At 43.3% G+C, this 16353-nt stretch overlaps 1 protein-coding gene and 1 pseudogene across 1 annotated transcript; both read left to right on the top strand.

The window, feature by feature from the left end:
- Positions 1-2831: 2831 nt before the first annotated feature.
- Positions 2832-8715, top strand: LOC133986416 (uncharacterized). Its single transcript, XM_062426233.1, is given in 3 exon segments — positions 2832-4053; positions 5149-5855; positions 5857-8715. Coding segments are annotated over 3 exon segments (4788 nt in total).
- A 5221-nt stretch (positions 8716-13936) lies between these two features.
- Positions 13937-15889, top strand: LOC133986284 (signal-regulatory protein beta-2-like; annotated as a pseudogene).
- Positions 15890-16353: the final 464 nt, after the last annotated feature.

Here is a 16353-nt window from a genome sequence, read left to right as displayed (position 1 = left end):
GTATCCTTCATGAGTGTCTGTGAACGCGACTTGAGAGCGAGTGACTCAACAGACAACCTACGATTGGCTGGCTTTCTCAGTCCCTCTTCCCCACTCTGATAACTTAACAGTGAACATAGCGAACGAAAGAACGAGAGAGTAGTGAAACGGGGAATCAGGTCAGTTCGTTCGTTTTAAAGAGTCGTTCGTTTGAACTGATTCATTCGCGAACGGGCCATCTCTAACGCAGAGCTCTCTGCATCGAAGCGGACCCCTACGCTGTAGCCTTACGTGCACCTCCAAAAAATCCTAACTACGCGTCACGGCAACGCGGACCGCAAGGGTTGTGATTGGTCCACTCAAAACGTCAGTTCCTCCGGCAGTTGCTTTTTCCGGTCTTTCTTCCTGCAACACCGTGTAGATATATGCTATGAATTGGCCACTGCTAAAATATCACATAAGGGGATTAATTACTTTGTTGTTTGTTTCATATAAATATGTGGTCCTATGTGTAACAATCTGAAAGCAGTAAGCTTGTTGTGTAATAAGAATGCATGAAGACAGTTTACCCTGAAGTGTAAGTAAATAGGTAGATTCTGGATGTTGACACGTCCCACTTGCATAGGTTAAAGGTTTATTATTAACAGGAGAGCGGGGTCAAACATTCAGTCAGAGCCCTGACCATCCTTTGTTAAACAATGCAGAACTAACCATAACACCCCCACAGGAGATCTGGTGATTGTGTAGTTTCAGAAGAACTAACCATAAAACCCCCACAGGAGGTCTGGTGATTGTGTAGTTTCAGTTAAGGAGGTCACAGGAAGATCACATATCCTGGACTGTGAGAAGATGGAGGATGGAGTCAGATCAACAGCCAATCAGGAGACGACAGCACCTCACACATTATATCTGATTGTATTTTTGTATAAAAGGGGTCAGGGAAAGGAGAGCAGTCGGACTTCATGAACTGACACACACTGTTGTTCATCAGGGACAGGAAGATCTCGACCCAGAGCTCTGTATGTTTTATTCATTTACTGCTAAATAAAATAGCCTGTGAGACCGCTCATCTTCTCCTATCCTTTCATTTAACGAACACACAGACTGAGCTAACACATAGCGTATGATTTAGCAAGTAGAATTAGCTCAAGTTTAAACAAATGGTGACCCTGACGTGATGATTTGAGGAGAAGTGACGGACCACAGCAGGAAATTGAACGACAACAGACAACTGACGTGTGGTGACATCAATCAGCGGCCGCAAATAAAAAGGTAAGCAGACGCCTGTTTCATCAAAAGTTCTGCAATTGGATATACCAAATTGAGTGTTGTCATTATACTGCAAGTGTCTTAGTAAAAGTGAATGAGTAAAACAGAATAAAAAGGGTAGGTTAATAGGTATACAACGCACAGGTTTAAACACCTATGGGTTTTTTAGAAGACCCATGAAAGCAGGGCAGGTGCGTTGATGGGTTTGAGTCCCTTGGACTTAGAGTCCATAAATTCTAACACATTGGCCACGTGTGGGTTTAAACACCCTTTTAGGTGAAATATCCTAAACAAAAGCAGGGCATACACGTACGGAAATTAAAGAGAGGGGTTTAAAGACCGTTGGGGGTTATTTTCCTCATAAAAGCAGCGCTCTCTATTTATCATTTTCAGTTGTATGAAAATGACTGTTATATGTGTTTAAGCTGACGATAAGGTTTGGTACTGTTTTGTACAATAATTGTTCAGTATAGGGAGATAGAAATTGAGTAGTGTCTCAGAGAGGACACTCGGGGGTGTCTCAGTGAGCAGATAAGCCAGCAGTGGCTGAAAAACTCGCTGAAAGGTCAGTTGCTCGGGTGAACTCCATACAAACTGACTGGCCACTGAGGGTTAACTCTGATCAAGTTCTAAAAGGGAGTAAAGATTAATTCCGGGTCCGTTCGGTATAGACCGATAAAAGCGCTTAGTGAGTGGAGAACTCACTCTTTTTGTTTCTTGTAGGTTGTGGGTTGTTGTTAAAAGTTTTTGTACTGCTGGAAGTGTGTGTGAGATAAGGCAGTTCACATGTGTGTGTGATGCAGGAGTGCTTGTGCCCCCCTCTTTTTTCCTGATCTGGGTGTGTGTCTGATATCCTGAGTGTTAGGGGTTGTATGTGGAAGAGAGAGACCACTTGGTGTTCTTATTGTTTTTTTGTTCTTGAGACAACCTATGTTTGAAACCAGTGGTGTGTGAAAGTTTCTTGTTGTTTGTTTATGAAATTTTGTGTTGTTTAAAGAATTGGAAGGTTTTGAATAGTGAGTATCTTTTGGTGGGAAGAGCTGACACATTTTTGGTTTTAGGAAGACTCTGTTGTATGTGTGAAGTAGGAAAATACAGAGTACACAATACAAGCGGTGGTTAACGTTAGGTAGATACTTTTTGCCATAGTGTTCACATTATATGGATTTAGGAATTCTTAAAACTTATTCTGAGTAAAAGGATCTAATATGGAAAGGGAGGGTGCAGAGCACGGAGGGTGTCCTCTGAGCCTGACGTTAACAATAGAGACACAGTGGGGGAAGGTGAGGAGTCAATTGAGTAGTGGAATTACAGCCAGGAAACAAAAAGTAATGATGGAGAAGTATGACAAAGTTTGGCAGGGATTGCAACAGCAGGGCAAGATACCCCAGGATGAGGAAAGAAAGAAGTTATTACCATATTTAATGAGACTAGAAGAGCAAGCAAAGTTAGAAGTAGAAGGGCAGGCGAAGGGGGGAAGAGGTTCAATATTGATAAACAGGAGATGGAGAAAGGAAAAAGAAGAAAAGGAACAGAGAAGAATCCACATACATAATATGACCTTAGCCTGTGCAGCCGTAGAAATGTCACAGAGGGAACCAAGCGGCCCCAGTAAAGCAGACCCCCCCGAAGAGAAAATAGAGGCAAGGCCTTATTCTCCAATATACCCTAAATTGGACGTCACACCTCCCCCATATCCGACAGTACAAACACAGATGCCTCTTATGTACGTCCACGAAGGAGTAATGGACATGTCTGAGGTAGGAGGTGAAGAATATAGAGCAGTGAGACACAGATTGAGAGCAGTAGGACAGGACGGTATTGCCACCATGAAGGAACTGACGAGGCAAATTGAGGAGAGCATAGTGGAAGCAAAGGAAGAGACAAGCAGGGTAATAGGGGAACATATTGAGAGCAGGGAGAGGCAGAGACAGGGGAGACCGTTACTTATGGAACAGCCAAAAGCCCAATCCACCCCAGTTGAGGGACCAGGGTGGGGAACAAAAGAACCACACCCATCTAGTCAGCACGGAGAGGAGGGGTTCGCAGACAGACACCATAGACAGTTGACAGAGGAATTGAACAGGGGACAAGTGGTGAGGGAAAGTGATGAGGAAGAGGAGGAAGAAGAACATAGGGAGGGGGACCAGGATTATCCAGCCTCCTTCATAGGGACACTTACAGTTCATACAGAGCACACTTTTCCACACGCTACACAATCAGATTCCCCGTATGCGCTGCGCTCAAGAGATAAGTCGCGAGCACCACATAAAATGCAGATGCCGTTAATATACAAGGGGGCCCACCTAGGTGATGTTTATCAACCCTTCTCCTTCACTGATATGAATTGCATCCTGGATAAGATGCCTCCCCCCACTGAGGGGGGGGGGACATGGATGACAAAGTTTTGTCAATACACGTTAGGCCATAAACTAGCACTGGGAGACTGGAGAGCATTGTTGGGGAAACAGTTGAGTTTGTGGGAAATTAAACCGATTGAAAGTACTGCTGCGACAAATACTCTACCCGACTCAGAGGCGTTTGCACCACATGCCACAGACATCGGGGGTGCTATGAGGGAACGATTTCCAATTCCACAGGGGGCGATGCACTCACTCACTTTCCATTTTAAAGAGGGTGAGGACATGTCTGCTTTTCTGATGAGGTGTAAAGGTGCGTGGACTGACACAGCAGGGAGTCATCCAGGGTCAGGCCAATTACAGACAACATTGTTTAGAAAAGCCATCATGACAGGAATGCCAGAGGCCGTTAAAGAAGCCATGGAAGGCAACCCTGACATCCCAGGTTGTTCCACTGAACAGTGGGAAAAACACTTGACACACCATATGAAAAGACATAGGGTAAAATTAGATGAAGATAAACAGAATACTGAGTCAGCTCACATACAGCTGTTGAAATTACAATTAGAAGACGCGAGGAAAAAGGTAAATGATGCCAAGAAAAAGTCGCACAAACCAAGCAACCAAATGGTTCAACAGCCCCAGTCACCGGCCGGTTCCCCAGAATTATATCCAATGCCCAGTTGGGTACAATATCCATACCAGGGGGGTAGGTTTGTAGCGGGAGGGGTGCGCGGGAGGGGCAGGGGTCGCGGAGGATCCAGAGTGCAACCATCCGGCAACTGTTTTATATGTGGCCAACCTGGGCACTGGCGACGGGAATGCCTGCTGTGGGGGGGGCCGCATCCTCAACCAGCCCTACCCCCACCTCAGCAAGCAGGACCACCCTTCCAGGCCCCGTATGCACCAGTAGCCCCTGCACAAGGGCAGTATCCCCAGACTATGATAAATGAACAAGAAAATGACTACTGACGGGACCCGAGGACTCAGGAACATGTAGGATTGGCAGACCCCTACATGCAAATGAAGGTAATGGACAAAAATCTGCCTTTTCTGGTAGACACGGGAGCCAGATTCTCTACCATCACTTGCAGCATGCCCCGGTCAAACTTATCTTCTTCCAGTATCCAGCTAGTTGGGTTCTCGGGTAAAACAGAAAACCTGCCATTGACAACACCCCTGAAAACGGCAGTAGCAGGGCAAACATTTCACCACCAGTATATCTCTTCCCCCACATGTCCTGTCAACCTAATGGGTCGTGACCTATTAGTAAAATGTGGAGCATCGGTCCTGTGTGGGCCAGATGGACTAGTTGTGACTTTTCCAAATGGGTACTCTGTGAATTGTTCAATGACAACAATTCAGTCTGGAGCACAGATGATGTTATCAGCAGACGCATCTCCATCAGCAGAAGGACAGTGGGCCGACATATACTGGGGACTCCTGGAACCTGAAGGAAGGCAAGGAACGGGCATACAATCATTATACAGACAATGGAAGCCCTGGGTTCAGATGCTACACCCCTACTCTCCCCCCGCAGACCCCCTCCACACAACCCTGTATTACGATAGAGAAGGTAATGAGCTTTATCAACAAGCATATTATCAAGAGCTAGAAGGGACACACTGGAGCATTTCCTCTAGCAGTATTGTTGTTGGGAAAGAAGGCGTGGCTGCTGTGGTTGAACTTACAAAAGAACAGATGGAATGGTATGAGATGCACAGTGAAGCGGTGCCTCATATTACCTTGGCTGTGCATGCTAAACATCAGGCCAAAGACTTAGGCCCGATGACCAAACGCCTACTGGCGATAACAGACTGGGGGTGGACTCAACTCCCCAGTCTGCAGTATTCACCATCAGAAGGGGCTTATCGGATTGTGCATAATACCACTGATAAGGTGTTACTAGAGCATAGGCAAATTGAAAGGTGTCATGGCAGGAAAAAGACAGACCATCCCCAGGCTGCCGCTATACTTGATGCCCTCCCAACTTCTCTGTGGTCAACAGGACCTACAGATGTTGGACATTGTTCACACATTGCACCAATCACATTTGAGATAACTGATCACACTCCTATTTGGCAAACACAGTATTCACACAAACCAGAGGCTGAAACTGGTATTGCTGACACAATCGAAGGATTATTAGCAGCGGGGGTGTTAGAGCCCTCCCAGTCACCCTGGAACACTCCAATTTTGCCAATAGAGAAACAAAATACGGGCAAGTATAGGATGGCACATGACCTTTAGACGCATTAACATCATTGTCTCCACCCCAACAGTCCCAGTTCCAAATCCATACACTGCTATGTCTGTACTGACCCCGGACCACAAATGGTTCTCCTGCATAGATCTGGCCAATGCATTTTTCTGTCTGCCATTAGCAGAACACCTCAGAGATATTTTTTCCTTCTCATACAAAGGTAGAAAACTTCGTTATACAAGGGTTCCTCAGGGTTTCATCTTATCGCCAGGCATTTTTAACCAAGTACTGAAACAACAATTGGCTGACTTTACACTTCCAAAAGGGGTGGTGTCGATCCAGTATATGGATGACATTCTCTTGGCTGCTCCTGACCATGTGTTGTGTCTGGAGGCCACAAAATCTTTACTCATGCGACTATACCACATTGGTTTCAAAGTTTCAAGAGCTAAATTGCAATGCTGTCGGCAAACGGTTTCTTTCTTGGGTAGAGTCATATCCGTCACAGGTACAGGTGTGTCCCCGTCTCATAGATCCTCCATCTTACATCATGTTAAACCTAGTACAGTAAAGGACATGCTTTCATTCCTGGGTTTGACAGGTTACAGTAGACACTTCATTGCCTCTTATGGGGAACTCACCTCCCCTTTAAGGGCAATGGTTAACGAACAGGGAATGAGGAATTTGTCAGCCAAATTACACTGGACGACAACAGCAGAGGAGAGTTTTATCTCTCTTAAACAATCCCTGACGTATGCTGCTGATCTGGCCGTTCCTGACTATACAGATCCATTCTTCCTAGATGTTTCTGAAAAATTACACACAGTAAATGGTGTTCTTTTTCAGAAAAAAGGGGGATGTAGGCAGGTACTGATGTATATAAGTGTTACTCTTGATCCAACAGAGGACAGACACCCGCCATGCACACGACATGCAGCAGGGGTAGCAAAGATTCTCCAAAAAGTAGCACACCTAGTCATGGGATACCCACTCACAGTGTTAACAACACATAGTATAGTGGCATTTGTGAATTCAACAGCCTTCACAATGACATCACTAAGACAGACCAGATTAGAAAAAATTCTAAACGCGCCACACATCACGTTTACACATGAAGGAATCAACATGGCTGATAACATGGGGGAGGGAGAGCCACATAGGTGTGAGGAAAGGGTACAGAGAGATATCAGGGTCAGAGCAGACTTGCAAGCAAAACCAATCACAGACCCAGAAGAAACTTTGTTCACAGATGGGTGTTGCTACAGACACCCCACAGAAGGATTAAAAGCAGCATATGCAGTAATAAGGCAAACAGAAGACGGGTTTGAGGAAGTATTGACAGGCACAGTGGAAGGGAAAGAATCAGCTCAGCTAGCAGAATTACAAGCAATGGTAGCAGCGTTAGAATGGGCAGAAGGGAAGAGAGTGAACATTTATACCGATTCAGCATATGTGGTGGGAGCGATACAGGTAGAATTGAGTCAATGGATCAGAGCAGGATTTTTTACTGCAGCCAAAACGCCCATCAAACATGAAAAAGACATTAAAAGGTTAGCAGAGGCCTTAATGAAACCTGCAGAAATAGCAGTCATTAAGTGTAGGGGTCATGATAAAGCAGAGACCACAGTAGCAAAAGGAAATCAGGAAGCAGACTCAGCAGCTAAAAAAGCAGCAGGGTATACGGCTCAAAACATGATGATACAGACCGAGAAAACAGTGTATGATTTGTTACCGGCATGCGATTTAAACATGTTAATAAAAGAGCAGCAGAAAGCCTCCCCTCAGGAGCTAACAGTGTGGAAAGAAAGGGGGGCTAAGGAATCCGAGGGGGTTTGGAGGTCACCGGACGGTCGACCAGTGTTGCCCCCCGGATTGATAGCGTCCACGCTCCACGAAGCACATGGTCTTACACATTGCGGAAAAACACAGATGCAGAGACATCTGACACATTGGTGGCATCCGTTTTTGCCAGCAATGATCGAGAATCATATCAGAGAGTGTAAAACGTGTACAGAATACAATGTGAGAGCAACAGTGAAGCCGCATGAAGGGAAATTTCCTCTTCCACAAATGCCAGGGCAAGAGATAGTGATTGACTATACTGATATGATTGAGAGAGTAAACGGGTACAGGTATCTCCTGGTCGCAGTGGATGCATACACTGGTTGGCCAGAAGCTATGCCTGCAAAGAAGGAAGACGCAAAAACAGTGATCAAATTTTTGATAAATCACTACATTCCGACGTATGGGTTTCCAAAAAGAATCAGGTCGGATAACGGCACACACTTTAAGAATAAAGATTTGCAGGAGGTAGAAGCAGCGCTAGGACTGAAACACGCGTTTGGAGCAGTATACCATCCGCAATCACAGGGAAAGGTGGAAAGAATGAATCAGTCCATTAAAGGTAAAATAGGAAAAGTGTGTGCTCAAACTAAATTAAGCTGGGTGGATGCTCTGCCCTTAGCCTTAATGTCCATCAGAAGCTCAGTTAATTCAATTACAGGGTTCACCCCTTATGAGCTAAGAACAGGTCAACAGTTTCCCGGACCTGGAGCAGGGGTACAGATGGTAGATAGAGAAAGGGTTCATGTAAGGTATAAGCCATACTATGATCAACTAACAGCTTTGGTTTCAGCTTTCTCGAAACAGGTTGGAGCTGTAAAGGGGGACCCCGAGAGGCAGAGCCCGCCTACAACAGACTGGGTCCTACGGAAAGTCATCAAGCGGAAGTGGTCAGAGCCAAGGTGGACAGGACCATTCAAGGTGGTGGAAAGGACATCGCACGCACTCAGGCTGCAAGGAAAGGGAGACAGCTGGTATCACTGGAGCCAGTGTGCTGCCACAGACCCTCCAATCAGGACTATAGATCAGATAAGACAAAGGAGGAGTATAGTGGAGCATTGATAACGAATTCTTCTTTTCAGCAGCCTGAGGACAACATTCTGGTATAAGGTTGAGAAGGTTTGAAAATCTTCCGGAAAAGTAGTTTTTCTAGAATCCAATTGAGCAAACTGAGCCAGTTTTGCTGGCTAAAAATAATCAGAAGAGTGTATTAAGATGTATATTGTAGCAGGGGAGCCACACCACAACAGGTGGTGGTGGCTAGGAGTGTTTACTATCATATCATGCATTATTGTTATTATGTTGGTGTTGTTATGGGGATCAGCCATGGGGGATCGAAATACGGAGGGGAAAGGGAAACCCGGAAACAAGAGAGCTGCCCAAGAAACGGGGGATTGGTGCCTGAGCAAGTACGGAGGGGTAGAATTGGATTATACGGTAGGAACCAATGTGACGTTCCAATTCGATTTATGCAGTGTAATTGAATGCGGGAAGAATGAAGCACGATGGAAAATGTATGATTTATATCTCTGTGGAAGCAATATGGTACATGAGGCCTGTGTCGAGAGCTTCACCCCAGGGGGAAGCTGGTGTGGAGGGTGGGATCTAGTGTGGCAATTTACAGGGCCACGTTGGGTGCCAACATTGTATGCTGTTAAAGATAAGGGGAAGGTCAGTAAGATTAAGTTTATTAAAGGTCAATTTCACAGTGATTCTAGGTCCATAAACCCACTGCTTTTGACCATTAGCAATCTTTGGGACGACCCCTTTATGACTAAAAATTACATAACACCAAAGAGGTTTTACATAGTTTTAGGAGTAGACCTACAAGGAAAAGATTCTGTGGGTTTAATTAAGGTTAATCTTCTCCCTCCTCCACCTGAAAGCAAAATCAAAACATCTACTAGTGCCACTGAAATAGAGCACAGGCAGAGAAAGGGAGTAGTACAAATTGATTATAGCAAATTGACCAAGCAGGACATTGTTAAATTAGCTACTGGTTATGGGGAAAAGAATATGTGGTTGGACTGGATAGCTGCTACGGCAGCTTCGATGAACATGAGCAATTGTGTTGCATGTTCCTCGGCCAGACCAACCTTATTCACTACCCCAGCACCACTGTATCCTGAAATTGACCCTGTAGGATTTCAGTGTATGATGTCCCTGACCATGCAGAAAAACCCGCTTCATTGTGCCACTTTGAGTGCTATCTTTCCACCTGTAAAGAACTCTACCATCCCACCCACATTCACCCCACAACTTAACAACTATACTTGTTTCACCAGGACTAACGCCACCAGGATGGGAGACATTTCTACTGATTGGTGTAAAACCATGATTAACATGACGGGCTGGCAGAATGCCAGTACAATGGTTTGGGCCAGGGCAGACTTGTTTTGGTATTGTGGAGATAGGACCTTGCACACGTACCTGCCACCAGACTGGTCAGGAACCTGTGCAATGGTCCGCTTAGGGTTACCACTACTCCTCCTGGGACCACGTCGTAGTGGTTTCACCAAAAAACGGACGAGTAGAGATGCATTTGACCTCACCTCAGGCTCAACCACCTACGTGGATGCCATTGGCGTGCCCAGGGGAGTACCGAATGAATATAAATTGGCTAGTCAAATAGCAGCAGGGTTTGAGAATCTCCCCCTGATTAGTGCCTTATTTCCAGTTACCCCAAACAAGAACGTTGATCGTATAAATTACATCCATTACAATGTACTTCGCTTGGCAAATAAGACCCGGGATGCAGTAGCAGGTCTCTCAGAACAGCTGGCAGCCACCTCATTGATGACAGTACAGAATAGAATGGCATTGGACATGTTATTAGCAGAAAAGGGAGGGGTCTGCTCCATGTTTGGAGATCAGTGCTGTACTTTCATCCCAAACAACACTGCCCCGGATGGCTCTGTAACCAGAGCTCTGGAAGGATTGAGAACCTTATCCTCAGAAATGCATGAACACTCAGGCATCGATAACCCTTTGGAAAGCATCTTGGAATCATGGTTTGGTAAATGGAGGGGATTGATTGTGTCTGTATTAGTGTCCCTAGTAAGTGTAATGGGAATGTTGATTTTATGTGGATGTTGTTGTATTCCCTGTCTAAGATCTTTGTGTAACAGATTGATTGTCACCGCAATTGAAGGAAAGGTTCCTCCTCCTTACCAGATGCCACAGTTGGAGATGGAAGTGATGGCGTTGGTGGCGGGGGAAGGATATCGGTTTGAGGATGAGGATGAAATATGAATATGTTTCGTGGTCTCATGTTTATGAGACCAAAAGGGGGAATTGTAGATATATGCTATGAATTGGCCACTGCTAAAATATCACATAAGGGGATTAACTACTTTGTTGTTTGTTTCATATAAATATGTGGTCCTATGTGTAACAATCTGAAAGCAGTAAGCTTGTTGTGTAATAAGAATGCATGAAGACAGTTTACCCTGAAGTGTAAGTAAATAGGTAGATTCTGGATGTTGACACGTCCCACTTGCATAGGTTAAAGGTTTATTATTAACAGGAGAGCGGGGTCAAACATTCAGTCAGAGCCCTGACCATCCTTTGTTAAACAATGCAGAACTAACCATAACACCCCCACAGGAGGTCTGGTGATTGTGTAGTTTCAGAAGAACTAACCATAAAACCCCCACAGGAGGTCTGGTGATTGTGTAGTTTCAGTTAAGGAGGTCACAGGAAGATCACATATCCTGGACTGTGAGAAGATGGAGGATGGAGTCAGATCAACAGCCAATCAGGAGACGACAGCACCTCACACATTATATCTGATTGTATTTTTGTATAAAAGGGGTCAGGGAAAGGAGAGCAGTCGGACTTCATGAACTGACACACACTGTTGTTCATCAGGGACAGGAAGATCTCGACCCAGAGCTCTGTATGTTTTATTCATTTACTGCTAAATAAAATAGCCTGTGAGACCGCTCATCTTCTCCTATCCTTTCATTTAACGAACACACAGACTGAGCTAACACATAGCGTATGATTTAGCAAGTAGAATTAGCTCAAGTTTAAACAACCGCCATTATTATTAATAATGAACAAAAGGTATGTGTTTTCTGTTATTAGCGCACATAACGCACATAGCACAATGCTACATGCTCTAAAAAACAAAAAAACCATGCTACTGTGACCGGAAGATAAACAAGGAGCAACAGAGCAACGCGTTCCCTCGACGCAGGGACTATAAATGGCCAACTACGGCGTCAGGGCACTGGCGTAGCCACTCCGTCGACGTAACGCAGAAGTATAAATCAGGCTTAAAGCCTAATGTATGCTTCTGTATTGGAACGACGACGTAGCTACCGCAGAGCTCTCGCCGTAGGCTGACGAGCACCTCCACCTCCGTCACGGCAACGCGGACCGCAAGGGCTTTGATTGGTCCGCTCAAAACGTCAGTTCCTCCGACAGTTCCGACAGCGTAGCTACGGCGCAGAAGCATAACTTAGCCTTAAAGCCTGATTTATACTTCTGCGTTACGTCGACGGAGTAGCTACGCCAGTGCCCTGACGCCGTCGTTGACCATTTATAGTCCCTGCGTCGAGGGAACGCGTTGCTCTGCAATTCACCGCCATGCCGCTAGGGGGTGTGATGTGTGTGTGTGTGTGTGGTCTATAAAAGAGGAGTCATATCCGTATCCTTGTTTATCTTTGGTCACAGTAAACAATGGCGACCGAGGAAGAGCGTGCGTGTTTGGAGTTGGAGCTCCTTGATCTCGAGGAAGAATTGGTTTTATTACTAGCGTTGTTGCCCAGGCGACAGGGAAGACGTTTGCGGAGGTAGCCTCCTCTGGGGGAGGGACTTTGGAGGCAGAGCAGGAGTGCAGCGGAGAGGGAGGGGGAGGGATCTGAAAGTTGTACTTCTTCAAATTTGACGCTACGTCCTCTCTCTCCTCAAAGTTACCGACTGCAGCTTTAATCCCATTAAACATAATTTATTATTGTGGATTAAAATACATCTACTGTTGGAGAGTGTATGATTAAAACATTAAGAAATTGAGTGACAGAAACAGATATGAAGCTTAGTGAAAGTTCAATCAGGAAGACTGTACTCCATAAACCATTCTGGCGGTTAACTCTTCCAGCCTTCTCTCTCTCACACATGCTCATCTATTTCCTAGCTGTCAATGTCCAAGGGGCGTGGTCTTAATTTGAGTTGTCACCTGTCACTCTTGTCAACAAATAGCAAAACGTCACACTTCATCGTTAGTTCACCTCAACTCACCACCTCTGGGATGATTTCCTCATGGAGTTTAAGCGGCAAAGACTTGAATCCCATTAAATATAATTTATTAATGTGGGTTAAAATACATCTTCCGGTAGAGAATGTCTGATTAAAAAATTAAGTATTTGAGTGACTTTGTTTTTAATCTATTTTCAGCACAACTGAAAAAATACATTTCCAAGTGCTATTCACTGCCTCATTTGAATAAACCTCCAACCTCCATATTTCTCTCCTCCCACATGTGTGCGCCATACACTCTGTGCTGACCACCAAAATACCACAATGTCAAATTTCAAGGGCAGGAAGTTATTGTCTGAGTACTGCTTGCTGCACCACCCCCCCCCCCCCCCCCCCCCCCCCCAAAAAAAAAAAAAATTGTGGTGTGTGTAGAAATGTCAGTTGGTTGGTCTATCACTTTTACTCTGAAATATCTCAAGAGCTATGAGGTGGGTTGTTGTAAAATTAGATACAAACATTAATTTTCTCCAGATGATGTCTAATCGTGTGATATGTCTTAACAATTATTGGATGGGCTGCCATGACATTTGGTACATACATTCATGTCTCACTCAGGAAGTGTAATAACTTTGGTCTTTCATTAACATTTCCTCTGTGGCCATTACCATGTCAAAACTGAACTTTGTCCAATACTTTAGTTTTTTCAACTTCCTGCAAAGTTAATGGCATTTCCATTAGCCTCACTGAGAAGATAGCATGGTTGTGGACACATCTTGTTTTCTTTTAGCCAGAAATATCTGTCAGTGGATATTTTACCAAGAATTGATAATGTTGAATTAATAAATTAAAAACACTCAAAGTTGAGAATAAATCTTTGACAAGTTGATGAAATTCAGATCAACATAAATCTTTAGTAACATCAATAAGTTAAGTGGATGAAAGATAAGACAGGAAATGCCCTTTGACTGGATATTCTGTGATAACCAATCAGATGCATTTGACAGTCTAACCTATCACAACCGTCTCACCTCTTTTGTTTACTTAAATACCAACAGGCTTCCTAATAAAAGGCAATGTCAAGATGATCCTGTTGTGCGTTACATTGCTTCTCCTTCATCAAGGATGTAAGTGCTATCAAATTACAAATTATCAAGATTTTTTACATTATACACTGTTTGTCCTTTACTGTTTCATGTGTTGTGTGTTTTCCTTTAATCTAGATACGCTGATTCCAGTGATCACAGTACAACTCGGTGAACCTGTGACATTCACGTGTGTTTTGCCTGATGAAAACTTTGATTTTGAAAAAATCTGCTGGTACAAGCAGAATGTCGGGGATAATCTGAAATTAATTGTGTCAGAGAGGAAACATGTAAAACCTAAATATGCTCCAGAGTTTGTTGCCTCTAGATGAGAGGTAAATATTCCTAGGAATATTAGCAAACTCACAATTTTGAGGACAATTCAAGAAGACGAGGGAATGTATCACTGTGCAGTCATGGATTGGTTGAAGAATATTTGGAGTGGGACCTATTTGTCAATAAAAGGTAATTATGTGATCTTTTTTCAATGTTTTGGGATTCACTTTAACTACTTGAAACTGCACTGTGTAAATAGTTCCACTTATTGTGCTGTCACCAATCATTTTTGAGAGAATTTCAATTTCATTATACAGTGTAAATACATTTAACTATGAAATTGTCATTTTACTCCTCATGGAGGTTTCACCCAGTTCTTATCTTACCTCTGGAAAACATGTAATGAATATTACAAATCCTCATTTGATATTATTTCAGCAGATTATTGTGTCACGTTTTTTAATGTTTACATTACTTTTGAACTACTTTTAATATATCAAAATGTGCTCAGAGAGCCCAAACTTTTAACAGTTTTGTATTACATAGGAAACACTGAAAGGACATCAAACTATACTGTTGTTCAGCAGCCGGCAGTATCTGATCCCGTCCATCCAGGAGACTCTGTGACTCTCCAGTGTTCAGTCCTCTCTGACTCTGGGAACAAGACGTGTCCAGGAGGACACAGTGTTTACTGGTTCAGAACCGGATCAGATGCATCTAACCAAGACATCATCTACACTGATGGAAGTACCCCTGATGAATGTGACAAAGGACCTGACAGTCTGAAGAGCTGTGACTATCACTTCTCTAAAAATATCAGCTCCTCTGATGCTGGGACTTATTACTGTGCTGTGGCCACATGCGGAAAGATATTATTTGGAAATGGAACAAAACTGCAAATCGGTATGATCCTTGTGTTCAATACTGGAGGATATATCGAAAATATGTTAACATCATGACTGATAAGTCTCCTTTTATTACAAAGTCACTGACATATTGCTTTCTTTTTCACCTAGAGCAAACAACAAGTTATGAATTTACTGGACTGGTGATAGCAGTAGTGTGTTTGGCCATTTCTATGACTGGAAATATTATTTTCATCTGTTACCGAACTCCAAGGGCGGTGTGTGCACAGTTTAAAGGTAAATGTTGTCTGTAAAGTCTGTAATTTTGCATAGTGTCAATTCATGGATCAATATAGCAGTAAATAATCTACAATAATTAGTCAGTCAATAATCTACAGATCATGTTTCACTTTACAGTAAACAATGAGGAAGTTTTCCAACAGTTATCACTTTTATTGATTTATTTTTAATTGAAGTTGTTGAACCAGTTGAGGATTACTACTAAAAAGTCAGAGAACGGACATAATATTACTGTTTGTTTTATCATCACTAGGAATAGAAAGCGCCTCTTTGCAAGTCAGAAATGCCAACTTGAGCCAACCAGGACATGAGAGTGTAAGTAATGACACAGAATCATGTTTGTTATTTTATTAATATGTTTCCTAATTATACTATTTAACAACTTGACTTTAAAATGAGCTTTAATTTTCTGCACAGAATGAAGATGATCTGGACTATGCTGGTTTGCATTTCTCTAAGAGGAAAGCAACAGCAGGTTGGAAGAAAAAAGAGATGACTGATGAAAGTATTTACTCCCAAGTTAAATGCTGACAACAGATGTGCCCATAAAAAACTTGTGGTTAAATTTACAGGACTGACCTTTGAGAGTCTACATAAATAAATGTGATGGATTTCTCTCTAACTTTGTTGAGAGCGCCCATATGCCTTTATGCATGTATGCATATGGGCACCTATCCCCATTTGGATGACTATACTTATATTCATACAGATATCTAAATGTATACATGCTTACATCATTCCTTTTCATGTTCTATATTTGCTCCATGTCAATTGTTTTAATAAAGAGTAAATGTACATATTTGTGGATTTTCTAAGCCTACAATGCTCTGTTACAATTTTTTTTTTTACATCATTACATTCATTATTACATATATTAATTCACAGCATATATGATCCAACATGACAAAGAGACAATAATTAAGGCAGAGGTCGTCACTTCAGCTTTAAAATGCCTCAGCTATGCTACACGTTGTTTTATTTTACCAGATTTGGAG

The sequence above is a fragment of the Scomber scombrus genome, chromosome 9, assembly GCF_963691925.1.
Source record: "Scomber scombrus chromosome 9, fScoSco1.1, whole genome shotgun sequence".
In the NCBI taxonomy this organism is placed as follows: domain Eukaryota; kingdom Metazoa; phylum Chordata; class Actinopteri; order Scombriformes; family Scombridae; genus Scomber; species Scomber scombrus.
The sequence above is the reverse complement of the archived record's forward strand: the minus strand, read 5'-3'. Positions and strand labels throughout refer to the sequence as shown.